At 44.5% G+C, this 15688-nt stretch overlaps 1 protein-coding gene across 3 annotated transcripts in view; it reads left to right on the top strand.

Annotated features, from left to right (window-relative positions):
- The window catches only part of JAG2 (jagged canonical Notch ligand 2), a 61700-nt gene extending 57735 nt beyond the window's left edge, over positions 1-3965 (top strand). For all 3 annotated transcript variants that reach the window (XM_004936419.4, XM_001235688.6, XM_046941952.1), the window contains one exon: positions 1660-3965. In XM_004936419.4, coding sequence (XP_004936476.2) covers positions 1660-2132 — 473 coding nt within the window. In that variant the 3' untranslated portion in view covers positions 2133-3965. The remainder of the gene's footprint in view (positions 1-1659) is intronic.
- The last annotated feature ends 11723 nt before the right edge of the window (positions 3966-15688 follow it).

Below are 15688 nucleotides of genomic sequence, written 5' to 3'. Positions count from 1 at the left end.
TAATATACCAAGTTGTTTAAATGCTATAACTAGCAAGGGGACAGTGGCTTTAAGCAAGTTTTTGTGTTTGTGTGTTAGGCTAAACTTAATCTAACCTCTGTCATAATGTCCTTACCTACTGTAGCCATTGTTTTGGCTCTGACTTCAAACTCCTTTCTGTAGTCTAATCATGCCTTTCACAAGATCAAGAGTTCTCTTGTTTTTATCCTGTCTGATTTTTCCAATGTTAACCTTAACCAAACCTTAGCTGTTAGTGCTGCTACACTATAGAAACTGGGGCTGTGAGGTCTTAAAAATGAGTGGAGACACCACTGCTGAAGTGTACCACCTAATGCCTTGGCATACTTACTGTGCCTGGAGGAAACAGAAAAAAGTTTTGCAGAGGACCCCTGGCAGGCAGCAGTTTCCCAGATGGAAGCCTTACAATAGTAGGAGACCTTCCCAACTCTTTCCTAGAATCTCCTTAGTATAATCTTCTGGAAGATCTGCCATCCATAGTCAAAACAATGAGTAAACTGCCTGGTTCCATCCTCCTTATGTTACCCCTCTAGGGGAGTTCCTTTAATCTGTTAAAGCCTTGGCAAATGTACTATTTCCTCAACTCCACTAAACAAGTAAACAAGTTTTGATCTTGTCTTGAACGAAAACTGTATAGATGATAAAGAATGGAGCTGTGGTTGTGACATATTTTAGCATCTCTGTTCTGATTATGCATTATATTCTGGGAAATGGGAGATGGGATTACATTGCCACCAGCATAAATGAAATTCAGAGATACTTGGTGAAAGTGGAAAGGTGCTGACTTCATTCTCAAGCACTAGCTATGAGAGTTTCCAGGACTCCTAATTTCACTATGTATGCTCAGTTTTGTATGCACAGTTGTTTTAAAAATGCTGACAACTTACAGCTGGAGTTGAGGTTGAAGTAGTTTGGATAATTCTGTCTCTACAAAAAGCAAAGCACATGTTGTCTTAGTATGACTAACAATATGTGAATCTTTGCTTATATTATACAGTATTGTCCTAGTAGCAAAGCCTTTGAGTAAGAAAAAAATGCCCTACATACATCTTCAGCAGTTGTTTCCCAGAGAAATAATCTGGGTCTTTGTGTTTTGGAAAACATTAATGGAATTTGTGATAGGAAACTTGGAGGAAAATGTCTGTGGACTTGATGGAACTCTCGTCTGGTAGTAAAAATGTGGCATGTATTTCTGGTACAAATGCTGGTGCTACTTCTGAAATAAATTAGAGGGATAATACTCTTCACAGTCTACCTCTTATGAAGATAGGTTTGTTTTTGAGTTATTTACTGAGATTCTGGGCTAACTTGGCTTAGATATTCGAAGGTTCTCCTTATAATACCAGTTTTCCCATTAAGAAGGGGAAATAAGCATCATTTCAAATGTAGTTTTTCCCCTGTCGTTAAGCAGCATGGAGTTCAATTTTTAAAAAAATGGTAAAGAGTACTTCTAGATGAACTATTGCCTTTTTGAACATCGCCTTCTGTGCAGTAATGACATCTTCCTTCACTGTGAAAACCTTCCTTGGGCTAACCTAGAACAGACCTTCTCTAGTAGACCTAGACTAACCTTCTCTTCAGCTGCCGAGTGCTATCTATCTAGCTGCATTAACTCAAGACTTTTTCTCATTTGCCCTCTAGATTACTTGGTTCCAATTCTTTGTGCGGTATTTAGTGTTGTATGGCTGACTTGTATAATCATCTGTGTGTGGTGGACTCGGAAGAGAAGAAAAGAGAGAGAAAGAAGTCATCCTCCCAGAGAAGAGGGTGCCAATAACCAGTGGGCACCTTTAAATCCCATCCGAAATCCTATAGACAGATCTTACAGTAACAAAGACATTCGTTACGAATGCAAAAACTTCATATCTCCTCAAAAGAGAACTTGTGATGCAGTAGAGGAGTATGTAGAGTATGAGGAAGAGGAAGATGAAGAGGAGGAAAGAGATGAGGAAATGGACAAGTTCCTCTCTCACAAACTCACAAAGCCTTTGCCCACAAAGGCATCTGACGCATCAGAGAGCAGTCCAGTAAAGAAGTCCCTTCAAATAGGCAAAATGGACAACAGATCTGTAAAAAATGTGAATGCATCAAACTTTGAAGGCAGTAGAGACTAATCTGTATTTGGAATGTAGGCAGACTGCACCTACCCTTATTGGGGAGAGGAAAAATTGACATCTCTGCTTTGCATCAAGGACTAAAAATATCTGGAGTCAAATGTTCATAGTTTCTTTATTTTGCGTAAAAAAAAAATAAATAAAAATAATAATAAATAAAATTTATTTTGTTTCTTTAGCCTTGTATAAATTATTCAATGACTGTCAGATGAAAAAAAATGAGTAATCTTTGATAGTTGCTATTTTTGTAAAGTTTACTTATAATACACTCGCTGTGTGGCAGAGGAGAGGTTGTATTTTCAATATGTGTAAAGTTTATTACAAAAGACTGTACACTGTTTACAGAATGTATTTCTTTTTATTACTTGCTCTAATTTAATGGTGGCTTTAAAACCTCCTGGTTGAGGAAATTGTGTGAACTTTAAACTGCTTTCTTGACTTTGAATCTCTATTAATGGCAGCTCACTGCACTTGTTACGTTAGTAGCTTCTGCAAGATTTTTTCCAAATTTGCCTTACACACTTTGTAACAGGAACAAAAAGAAATTATAGAGATCTTTCAACTGTGGTTTAAAAGTGGCCTTTTTATTTCTGTTTAATTACTTTAGAATTGCAGTATTGAAGCATGTGACAAGTGCCTTGAGATGAAACTTTTTCTATAGCAACTGTCAAAGACTGCCATATCGATATAGTAAAATTGTGAGAACTCTAGGTTCCCCAACTGACACAGTTTATTTTCTAATAGTGAAAGTGCTTTTTTGTAAATATGTACATATTAAATGAATCACTCTGTATATTTGATTTAATAACTTAAAATATTTTGGTCTTTTTTTACATGTCATTCCTTTTAATTTATGTTGCAGAAAAGGAGGTTTTATGGCAGTTTATAAGACTCTTTTTTTGGTATTATGTCCAGATTAGAAAATGATGTTAATACAATCAATGTTAGGAATCTGTTGGTCATTTGTATTTACATAGGAGCATAACCACTTACGTGTAAATAGATCCAGAAATGTTTGTTTATCCCCATGTTCAGCCCATCTCAAGAACACTAACAGGTGCATCTACTGTACAGTACCAACATAGCAAGGCATTGTTTTTTCTTTTGTGAATATGTTAATTACATGTGGTATTACTACTTTTGCGTTTAAATACAGGCCTAATGAAGGGAACAATATTTTCCTCAATCTTGTTTCTGTTGTGCTTTATTCATCTTTCGATCTAAAGGAAAAAGGCTGGCAAGCTCAGAAGGTGGGAGTACCTCATTGGAGATGGTTATTTGTAAGGGAAGGCTTAGGATTTTTTTTTTAAGGCTTTATTATTGCTATTAACTGGGCAAAACTACGTTTGTTTTAATCACTGAAGAAGCATAACACTACATACCCTAAGTTACCCTGCCAGCGAGAGGAGCGGATGCTTGAGAGTATCAACTCTGGCCCACGAACAATATAAACACCAATGTTTTGAAACCAGTTATTTTATACAGGAACGCAGGATTTGCTTTGCAGGATCTTCTGTTTTAGTACATTTTTGTTTGACATGTTCTTAAAAAAAAAAAATAAATAACAAAAAACCTTTCAGAAAAGAAACTATTTATTAAAGCATTTTATAATGATGTTTGTTGTAACTTTTTTACTTGTGCTGAATATTCAGAACTTATTTTGATAACCTGGTTAGGAGTTTAGAAAAGGGTACTATCCTTCTCATGTTCCCCAGTATAATCCTAAGTATTTAAACCAAAAACACTTTTTTTTCCTGCTACTCTTGTAACTTTTTGTACTGTAATGCTGCTGTCTTCCATAATCTAATAAAATGATTCCCTCATTGTGTGTAAGATACTTCACATTGTGTTTGCTTTCTGAGTGACAGAAGTTCTGATGTGATGAGGCGAAGTGAACAGGGAGAGAAAGCCCTGATAGAATGCATGGTGCTTCCTGTAACCTTAGCTCACAGCCTTTTCGTGTTGATACTTCCTGAGCCTACTTGGCAGTGTTGTACTGTGCCCACGACTGCACCATCAGTGTAGGAGGTGGTGTCCCACGTGTAGTCTAGAAGCAGAGACACTTTCAGTGCCTGAATTGTGACACTTCTGTGCTGCCTCTTGCATTACCTTGCTGCAAAAAGTCTTGTTCTGCTGACAGTTATTGACTGTGTGCCTTTTGAAATGGCTCTCCTCCCAGCTGCTGAGCAGAGGCTTGTCTAGCAGCATCGTTGTGCTTCCTTGGGAAATAAGAGAGCAGTCAAACATGAAAGAGCTTGAAGTACTCTTACCAAAGTGAGTCCTTTTTCTTTTTAAGTGTAACTTAAAAGGCTTGAAGAGTTGCAGAATATTCTTGTTATGCTCCAGTTTCAGTTGAATAGGTAGGTTTATGCTTGTTTCTTATGATGACTTATGTATGGCTTAAATGGCTTATGTATGGAATTTGTTCAGTGAAAGGTGAACTCTTGTACAAGGAAATACAGATATAAATGCTTAATTCTTCTAGTAGCCATCAATATCTGAAGCAGATCTTGGCTCCTAGCAGTCAAAGTGCTTATTCTTGTCATACAATTTTTCCACCATTTTCCTTGAGGTATCGGGGTTGGGTCATCTCTGTCTTGATGAATGAGAGCTGTTTAAGTCAATTCTCAAACTCAAATTCTGTTGTTACCTTTGATTTCCAACTTTTAGGTATCTTTTTTTTTTTCTTTGAAGAAGTGCTGACGAAGGAGTGTAAATGCAAGTATAAGATAAGGAACTGACACTTTTTTGTTGCCTTTCTGAAATGTTCTAAAATCATCTCCCGTGGCTCCTTGGACTAAGGACCAACATAGGTGGCTGCCATAGCTCCCTAGCAATAGTAGGAACAACACTAACAATTCAAGACAGTGCCAGGTTGGGAAGCTGTTGTCTTCTGTAAGGTTAACTATTCTTAGTCTGCAGTATTTGCAAGTTCCTGCTGCAGAGGGGAGTTTCTCATATCTTATACTTAGTACTCTCTCCCTCTACTACACTGCTTGTTTGGGAGGTTTTACGTGAGTACAGCTCAATGTAGTGGTTCCTACTGCTATAAAGAAAAGGAGAAATAATAGATTGATATATATATATATATATAGTAAGGCTGTTGCGCAGGAGTGAGCTGGCTCACTGGTCCTGAAGACTCTAGATCTGCTGCTTCATATTACCAAAATAGCATGTGAAGTGGGTGAAAACCTGCAGTCTGAACCTGCACTGGGATCATCACTAGGTGCCCAAACCCATGGGTCTGGATACTGTGTCATGACTGGCACCAGCCCTAAGGAAGATGTCCAGCCTTGTCAAAAAGCTGCTCTGGTGTGGCTTTGTGAAACCAGTGTAACAGATGTTGAATGGTAATGCTGTTCACCTGCAAGCACAAGCTATTTAGCCTGAAGCACTTAAACTATTTTAAAGGATGGGGGAAAAAAAAGTGAATCGTGACTTGTAGTTCACCGGAACTTTGTATACAGATTTTATTTCTGTGCTGCTCTCAATAATTGCATGTCTTTTCCCTTTGTCTCGCATGACTTCACTTTGTAGCTTTGTTTCCTTTTGACTTTTTATGGGAAACGTTAAGCTTGTGCAGCACAACTGGCTGATGGTGCAGGTACTGGCAGGTGCGTTGAGCACCACTTAACTTCTGGAAGACCCGTTACCTGAACTAAGTAATGAGTGAAACAAGTAAATGGGCTGAGTGGTTTTTCTTTTTAAACAACTTAGTGTTTCCAGGCCAACTTCTCCAATGCTCTTATCAAGATCTGATGTGAACCTGAAACACTTGGTAAGCTTGGTCCTTTTGGCTGTTTTCTGTTTTGTTCTCCAGCAGACAGTCTAATTAGCAGTCCTGAGACCTAGCTGCAGAGCAGTATTAGTTCTAATGCTGGTAGTGAGATAGCTTAGATGATAAGGGGTTAGGGGTAGCATGGAGTTCACTGGCACATTGATTCAGTGCAGTTGGATGCAGTCTCTTGTTGTTCTTCAGTGCTGATTGGCTATTGCAGTCCTTGGGATGCAACGGATATCAGATGAGTCCAAATGAGTTCTCAGATGTGGTGATTTGGTAGTAGCCTGGTGTTGGCTGTGATCTTCATGAGTTTTATTGGGAGGGAGGAGGTTGGTGACTGGCTTTGCTGTTTCTCAACAGTGAAGTAGGTGTTGGGGTCGTTCGTGATAGAACCTTGCTTTGGAAAAAATCTGAATCTCAGACTTGTTCAGTGCTCGAAAAGCAGTCCCTTCCTAGTTAGCCTTCTGTAGTTAGTATTTCATAAGTCTTGGAAGAAGGAATGGGTTTGTAAAATGCAAAAGGAACAAAAGGTTCCCTTCAGAATGAGGTAACACTGAATACTTTCCATGTTTCTGTCTTCTATAACACCCAATCTTAATGCACAGAGCATTTCTGCACAGCCCTATAGTGATGCAAGACCACAACTAGGGAGTCGCACTGTTTTCTGGGCTCCTAAAAGAGTATTGCTTTCAACTGTTCTGTCCAAAGAAATCAAATCCAAAAAACCCAACCCAAATGCAAATCCTTTCGCACTATTGGGTGGGGAAAGACTTCTTAACTTGTATGTCCGTCTCACTGCTGTGCTATCTTTTCTCCCATCCATCTGAAGGAGTCTTCTGTTGGAGGGGACTTTCCTCCAGCAGATTTGCCATACTGATAGGCTGCATATTAAAGGTTGAGCCAAGGGATGGTGGAGCAGGTTTGGAAGCTGCTACGGTAGTGGCACACACAAGGCCCTTTGAAGGCCAGGCCACCTAGCTGGAAGCGTATCTATGGGTGTAACCCTACCTGCTAGTTAACAGAGCCCTACCTGGGGCTGTGAACAGCAGTAGAGGCTCAGATCAAAGGTTCATCCAGCCTAGCAACCTGCAGTAGCCAGAAGATGCATCAGGAAAGCACAAGAAAGTAGCAAAAAGAACATGAGAGCTCTTTTTCATCCATCTTCTCCAAGTCAGTGGTTTATGGACTTCCTAGGCCAGAAGTTTTTGCAAGGAACCTCTTCCCTTCATCCACACTGAACAGGACCAGAAGTGTGCGTGTCCCCCGGGCAGCACTGTTCTCAACTTTATCCAAACCTTTCTTACAACCACCAATGGGCTATTTACCTTTTGGCTTCCGCTGGTATTCATGTTATGCTCCATTCAGATACTGCTTAAAATCACAATTCTGTATATTTAGCAGCTGTCATTTCATGTAGTTATGTATGTTATATAGTTTTCAAGCAGTATCTGATAGCTCTTGTGGACAGGGTTGGAGAGGGAGGGGGTTGTGCATCCTTTAGTACCTTCATGGGACACGGTCCCAGAACTGACCTCTCCAGCTATTGGAGAATTGAGGTCCAACTTGTGGCCATTCGTCTTTTTGCCATGTAGCTCATCTAGCTCTTCCCCCTTCCATGGTCCCTTTGCTGATGTATGTCAGCTGCACTGCAGTTTGGGCCATGCTCCAAAACTCTCTGTATGTTGCTAATGAGGGAGCGTAAAGGGGTGTGAGGAAGGGTTGGTCAGTGTGCTGAAACCCCAACGAGCCTGCACAGGAGACACACTGTGGCCAAAGCAATGTCCCTGACCTGGTCAGCATTCCTGGGTCTGAGAGATCCCCAAGCAGCCCTGGGTAGGTCTGATCCTGCAGGAGGAGTTCGGTGGTGTGGCACCACCTAACCCCTACTTTCCAAATGAGAGGCATAGCAGCCCCGAGACACCAGGGACACCGGGAGGTGCTTTGGCAGCCGCTGACGTAGCTTTCAGTGCCGATAAACCGGGAGGTTATCTCAAGTGCAGCAATATCCTCTAGAAAAGCCAGGAGGAGAACCTACTTTGCACCATGTCGCCTGCTAATGAGCAGCCGCAGTGGGAGCAGAGACCCAGCACCTTGTAGGGGCATCTGGTGGGAGCAGCCTGCATGCACGGGTCCCACGGTGAAATGCAGCAGAGGGACGACTTGGCCAACATTTTCCAGCCTGGGTGTTTAAATTTTGCTCTATATTTAGTGTCCCAAATGAGCGCTTTGATTTGCAGTGTTTCCAAGCACCTGCTGCTTCCATTGAATCTGGTGGTCTATATGGGTCCCAGCAATCCTTGGAGCTAAGCTGCTCCATCTACATGCCTAAATTTGGGTACTCAGCCTAGGAGCTATATTCTGCTTGGGCTTGCATTTCTTTTGCTCAGGGGTATGGTGCTGAACAGGGGTTTGTGGGCAAAATGTTTTCAGAACTTGGGCTGCTTTGATTTGCCAGCTTCTGGTTCAGCTCATCTGAGTGATTATTTGTTGGGGGGGAGAGCGATGTAAACTTCTGGAAAGAAAAACCGAATGAGGAGAGACTGCTTCTTCCCAACTGCAGGTGTTCAGTGCACACACAGGTCGGCCACTGCAGCCAATGGGATGCTCTTTGTGACCCAGCCCCTGCAGGCTCAGGGTCAGTGGAAAGCACTGCAGCTGCCAAGCTCTAGGCCTGAGTCCCCTCACCTAGCTGGCTGTGCCACAGGGCACAGCCATTTAAGGACCCGAGTCTGGGACAAGGCATAAACACTATCCTGCTCCTTTCTAGGGCAGATAATTTATGAATTTAGGTAAGCACTGGCAAGCAGGTCCATATTTTCACCCCTTTGTAATATCCTGTTGTTGCTTTCCAGAGAAAAATACCAGCAGATGCTCAAGGTTACTTCCTTGGCATGGTCTGTGTGTTTTCAGCCTGATGGTATCTACACTGAGACATTTCCTGACATGCTCTGTCTCTTCTGCTCTTGCACCAGAGGTTGAGCATTAACCTGCATGCTTTGCTGCAGCAGACCTTTCTGTCCTGGCTGTGGCCCTGACAATCTCTCAGAGGCTTCTTTCTGGCTGTGCACGCTCCTTTCTGCTACTCCCACTTGTCCATATAGATCACTGCTCAGATATCTCTTCATAGTGCTCGATAGATGCTGGCTGCTGGGACTTCACCCAGAGCAGGAGATGAAGGGTGACAAGGATAATGAGGTGCCCACACAAACACAGGAGCTGGAAGGGCCCACAGCTTTCTTGCTTCAGGGCAGATGACATCTCTCGGAGGCGGTTTGACAAAGCCACTCTCTCATCACAGGTTGACTGCTACAAAACTGCCTCTAGACCACGTTGGCCTGGTTCTCTGGACGAGATGGAGCAAACCTGGGGTCCTTGTGCTTTCATCCAGACCCTCCAAAGCGTGGATCCATGTTTGCTTTCTGTCCTTGCTCTAGGATGCTTCTGCTGTGTGGTTCATTAATGAGATAAGAGCTCCCACTCATCTCCATCCCCAGGTTCAGCAGCAGGTCCCAGCACAGCATGCATACTGCACATGATGCTGCAGATGAAAGCTGCTGCTTGTTTACAAGCTTTCATCAATTAGAGCCCATTTGCTGCTCACACACTGTATCTAAAAGCTTGTGTTTAAGTCAGTGCTGGTGACCTAGGAGGGCCTGCTTTGTTTCTTTCCTAGATACATACGATAATTTTTCCACCTGTTAAAAATCTGTTGCTAATGTTTGCTGTCAGGTTTCTATTTTTTTTTTCTTCTACCAGAGGCCTTCAAGTGCTCTCTTTTGCTTATTCATTACAGGCGTAGCGCACGATGTCTACGTGTACATTTTTCAGCACACCAGGTCAGATGGGTGATCAGATTTACCTGGGGAGGCAAAATTCAGCCTGTCAGAAGTGGTGCTGAAATTGCAAAACCCTTCTCTTGAAAAACATCATGTGTTTGTGTGCCCTTGTTTCATTTCTTTCCATGGTAGGAACTTAAGTAAAGTTAGGAAATGCCAGATGAGCCCACCATGACCAAACCTCCTTGCAGTGAAGATGAACTGACCTAACAGACTTCTAGGGAGGAGGAGCACAGCCCTCCCCCTCTGTTTCTCCTAATTAAGAGCATCCTGCCACTATCTTACTTGTAGTATTTCCCATTTTAATATTTGTCTATCTGCTGAAGTTTATTGACATTGAATGTTTGCAGAGATTAAGATGTTTGTGGCCATGAGCTGGAATGCTGACAGAAGTGTTCCCACTTGTGTGTCTATTTGGGATGTAGAATCCTTTCTTCCATGCTGCTGGACTTCTTAAGCAGGAAAGGGAGTGATTTACATGGTCTGATAATGGTAGGACAAGGGGGGATGACTCTCAAATTAGGAGTTGAGATTTAGATTAGATGTTAGGAAGGAATTCTTCACTCAGAGGGTGGTGAGGCCCTGGCACTGCTGCCCAGAGAGCTGTGGGTGCCCCATCCCTGGAGGTGCCAAACGCCATGGATGGGGCCCTGGGCCACCTGAGCAGGGCGGTGCAACGAGCTGTTGGGAGGGGGTTGGAAGCAGATGATCTTTAAGGTCCACTCCAACCTAAACTATTCTATAACGTTCCCTATATTTCATGATTTAGCTGAGGGCCAAACGCTGGGCTTGTTTCCTACTTCCACAGTCTGGAAGTCACCAGAATCATTCAGGATTTTCTGCAACACGTGTAAAAGGTGTTTTTTGTTCCTTTTGTAATTTTTAGAACAACCTGAATGAGTTTGGGATGCAGTCAGGAAATGTAATCTTGAGTGAGATATAAGCAAGAAAGTCGAGTCCTTGTTGTATCTTCCATACTATTTCCATCACCAGCGTATTTCCTCTCAAATTGCCTCTCTCCTGAGTCACGCTCTGCCAGAGATAACTAGGTGGCGGTGAGTGAAGAAAGGAATGGCATTGTCTACAGCTTTGAACCATGAATAGCCCTTGGAAAAACAGCACCAGAGAGAGATACAGGTTCACGTTGATAAAGCAGGTTGCCAAGTGACAGAAGGCTTGATCCCATTTCAGTGAAGTCAGCGGAGAACTCTTACAGACGTCTCTTTTATCACTGCTCCCGGCCCATCTTGGGCAGTGTCCACTGCTTCCATCAGGGTCTGGGCTGGCTGAGCAACACAATACCAGAAGAACATAAAACTATTAGAAAGTGTCCAGAGGAGGCAACAAAGATGGGGAAGGGTCTGGACAACAAGACATGTAGGAGCAGCTGAGGCCCCTGGATTTGTTGGGCCCAGAGCAGAGGAAGCTGGGGGGATGCCTCATGGTGACCTGCAGCTCCTCACAGGCATTGTGTCACTGCGTCAGTGGACAAGGGAAGAGCCACTGATGTCATCTATCTGGACTTCAGTAAGGCCTTTGACACGGTACCCCACAACATCCTTTGCTCCAAATTGGAAAGATGTGGATTCGATGGGTGGACCGCTCAATGGATGAAGAACTGGCTGCAGGATTGAGTGCAGAGAGTGGTGGTCAGCAACTCAATGTCTGGATGGAGATCAGTTACGAGTGGTGTCCCACAGGGGTCAGTGCTGGGACCAATACTCTTTAATATCTTCATTAATAACATCAACAGTGGGGTTGAGTGCACCCTCAGCAAATTTGCTGATGACACCAAGCTGTGGGGCACAGTCAGTACACCAGAAGGATGGGATGCCATTCGGGTGAACCTCATGAGGTTCAACAAATCCAAATGGAAGGTCTTGCACCTGGATCAAGACAACCCTCACTACCAATACAAGCTGGGAGACAGAAGGACTGAGTGCAGAAGTGCCAAAAAAGACCTGGGGTGCTGGTGGATGGGAAGCTGGGCATCAGCCAGCAATGTGCTCTCGCAGCCCAGAAAGCCAAACATATACTAGGCTGCATCAAAAGAAGCATGGCCAGCACAGCAAGGGAGGTGATCCTGTACCTCTGCTCTGTGCTAGGGAGGCCTCACCTGGAGTACTGTGTCCAGATTTGAAGTCCTCAGTACAGGAGAGATGTAGACCTGATGGAGTGCATCCAAAGGAGGGCCACAAAAATGTTCCAAGGGATGGAACACCTCTCCTATAAGGACAGGCTGAAAGAGCTGGGACTGTTCAGCCTGGAGAAGAGAAGGCTGCAAGGTTACATGATAGTGGTCTTTTAATACCTAAAGGGGAGCTACAGGAAAGAAGGGGAGACTCTTTAGTAGGGTCTGTTGTGATAGAACAAGGGGAAATGGCTTCAAGCTTAAAGAGTGTAGATAGAGGTTAGATATAAGGAAAGTCTTTTACAATGAGGATGGTGAGGCACTGACACAAGTTGCCCAGAAAGGTGGTGGGTGCCCCATCCCTGGAGGCTTTCAGGGCGAGGCTGGATCAGGCCCTGGGCAACGTGATCTAGCTGTGCATGTCCCTGTTCATTGCAGGGGGATTGGAGTAGGGGACCTCTAAAGGTCCCTTCCAACCCTAAAGATTCTATGATCCTTACAAGTTCCTCCCACCTTGGGATATTCTGTGATTTGATGAGCATGGGTAGAGCATGGTTAAGGGGACCTCTGTGGGCATGGGGCTGGCTCTGCCTGCAGCCTGGCCCAGGTGAGTCTGTGCCAGCACATGGCCAGACATTGTTCTGCTGGACCGGGTGGCAGCTGCGCATGGGAAATGAGCTGACTGAGCTGCTCTGTGTTGTTGAAGGAGTCAGCCCATGTATATATGTATGCGTTGTGTATGCATTGAATTTACAGATATCAGGGCTCTGTCCGCCACCAATCTCTAAGCAAAAGCCTCAGCAGAAAGCATCTGATGCCAATGAATGGTCCCTGATGGAGAGAACAGGCCACTCACTCCTAGCTCCATCTCTAAAACAGCACTGATAGCAAAAGCCCCCCTGGACATTTTCCAACCTGTGGTGCACTCATCAGACAGCACAAGTAATGGCCTTACCTCCCTGTGCCTCAGCCAGCCCTGCCGCTGTGCCCTCCGGGTGACGAGAGGGGACAAGGCAGCCTGAAGCCGTTCTGATCGCCCCGTTTCCCCACCAGCCCTTTCTGCCTCCTCGGTGCACGTGACACACAGCGCTCAGCTGCCCCACAGCACAGTCACTCACCGCTGTCACCAAGACCATTTGTCAGAGCTCTCTGTGCAATGTCAGCCGACAACGGGAAACCGCTGTGTTTCGGTGCCTCTGAGGAGGCTCGATGAATAGCTTCAGTGCAGCGGCCTAATGGATCTGGGGGGGGAGGTGGGAAATGGGAAGGGACACGGCAACAATTCCCTGGGAGGCGTTGGGGGAAATGTTGCAGAGACAAGGAGCGCGAGATGGAGCAACAATGGCTGCAGTTTACACTGCGCTGCACCGGTGCTGTGATCTGCTGCCAAGATCAACCCGGCCGAGAGGAACTGAGGAATAACACAAATGGTGTGGCAAGAGAGATACCCTTCAGCATATCCTGCTCACTCTGCCTTCGCCTTTGAGTCAGGAGTGAAATATTGGAGCTATTGTGGTGAAGCGAGGCTTATAAATAGAAGGAAAAATCACTGTGGTTTTCACTGTTGTTCCAAGGGGGACGTGAATTGTTCTTAAATTGCACTACTTCTAATCTGAGTTAAGAAGAGAAGAAAAACACTTCGAGGCTTTGAAAGGACCAGAAAACATTTCACTCATCAGCTGCAGCGTGGGGGCTGCTCCTTATCCCCACTGATGCAGTAACAGTGCTGCTCTCCCCGTGCTGGGGTCTGTGCTCAGGATCTTTTCATAGCAAATTGTTTTGGGCCGTGAGCCGTGTGAGAAGCGGGTGCCCAAGCTCAGGGAGATCGACTGGTAAAGCTCGCAGGTCTCTGGGCATTCAGAAAGCTGCATTTACGTGAAGGTGGGATGAAGCAGACCATCGTCAGAGCAGGTCACAGTGATGTGGTGCTGCCCTGGGATGGCTGTGCGATGGCTTCCAGCCTGTCTCAGACCTGCTGCTGCCCCTCAGTGATTGAATGATGCCCCACAGGACAGGGCTGCTCCCTACAAGGCAAACACTGCTGATTCGTACAAATATAGCGTGCCGCATTCTTGTCTGAGTTTACCAAATTCAGCCCTTTCCCACTGGCAGACTGTGAGAACCAGGAGTGTCATAGCTTTTGTGGCCAGAAGGAATTACTAAATCTGGATTAGCCCAGATATTGGATCACTCATCTCAATTACTCGAGCTCAGTAACTTTTTACTAGGGCTCAAATTGCATTGCAGGCAGGGAGATGAGTAGCTCCTTCTCTTCGCCCAGATAATCAGATGCCACCATTGTTCAGATTTGTGCTTTCCCTCTGGTTCATGTAGACTCGACTCAAAGTCTCAGACCACTTATGCCTTTGTTGACATTTAAGATCCTATTGGTACAACGCATACGGCATAATCAAGTTGCGTCTCAGTCCTCCTTACTGAAATTAAGTACAGACTCACCTTCTTAAGAGGCTGCCTCTGAGGTGCACTGTCCTCCCCATCCTTTCATTGCTGCTGTGCCTCTTACATCCACGCTGGGTACTCAGCATCAGAAACCATTTAGAAGATGGGCAAACAGCCTCCTGTTGACAAGAAGCCTGACAAAATATCCGAGCGCTGTTCAGAGATGGCATGATGTGATAAAGGTGATGAAAACACAGCATGAGGGCAGAGAAACACTTCAGCACCCGGTCCCCCTCAGACAGAGGAGTTGGCATCCCAACCAGCTGGGACACGTCTGATGGTAACGCTCTGAGGGGCCTTCAGGGACACTTGGACTGTGTCATGCTGAAGGAGCGTGCTGACTTGAACGCAGGCTCAGGTCATTAGCACAGGGACTTTTCAAACGCCCTTGGAAAAGGAGAAAAACACCCACAGCACCCAAATGTTGGTGGAAAAATGGGACACCACCTGAAACCTGGAGTGTTCGTGCTGCATTTTGGCAATGCTTTTTGATCCCAAAGCATGTGGAGGAGTGCTCAGACCCATCCTTACTTGAAATTAGCCTGGTGGGCTCTGTTCTCTTAGTGGTGTTCAAGCAAGAGCCTATTGTTCCTTATTAGGTTTGCTTTTTCCTTTATCTCCAAGAAATCCAATAGCAAAACTCCATGTTTCCTTGGACTTGAGAGTGATTGTCAGCAGTAGTGGGGCAAACCAATGTCCTAGAGCAATGCCATGCTCATCTGCCTCTGGAATAACATGTCAGTGTCCTGGAGTAATGATGTGCCCAATGGCCAGAAGTAAGAACCAAATCCCCACTTGAGCAGTGGTTGTATTTTGCCAGAAGTCTGTGAATTAGATGAAACTCATTGCTTGTCAGCTTTGGCACTTGGCAGTGACTCCATACAGATAATGCAGAACTATCTGAGAAGTTACACCCACTGCTTTATTTATATCCTTATTTTTCTATCATTTTATTCTTCTGCATGGGCTCCAGGAAGCTCAGTTTCTACCCCATTTCTATCCTCTGGGCACAATTACTTATCCTTCCTGAATTATTCATTCTGTTCCAGAAAGTCCTCTCTAAATGAAGAGGTTTATTCTGTTTGTCAGGGGACAGAAACAAGTGCCACATCCTGCATTTCCCATCAAAATTCACCTGAAATTCCAATCTCAAGATGAACCTTCCCACCCTTGAAAAACTCCTCATTAACAACCTGCTAAGAGAAACCAAAGACCAAAAAACCAAAGACCATAGTCAATAATTCCAAGGAATTCAAAAGCCACTCGTGAAGACCTTGCTCACTTTCACCACGCAAATTCCTTGTTGGGAATTATTAGCTCAGCTGGCAGTGAGTGTTTTCTTGCCCTG

The sequence above is a fragment of the Gallus gallus genome, chromosome 5 (genome assembly GCF_016699485.2).
Source record: "Gallus gallus isolate bGalGal1 chromosome 5, bGalGal1.mat.broiler.GRCg7b, whole genome shotgun sequence".
NCBI classification, from domain to species: domain Eukaryota; kingdom Metazoa; phylum Chordata; class Aves; order Galliformes; family Phasianidae; genus Gallus; species Gallus gallus.
This window is presented reverse-complemented; position numbering and strand designations above follow the sequence as displayed.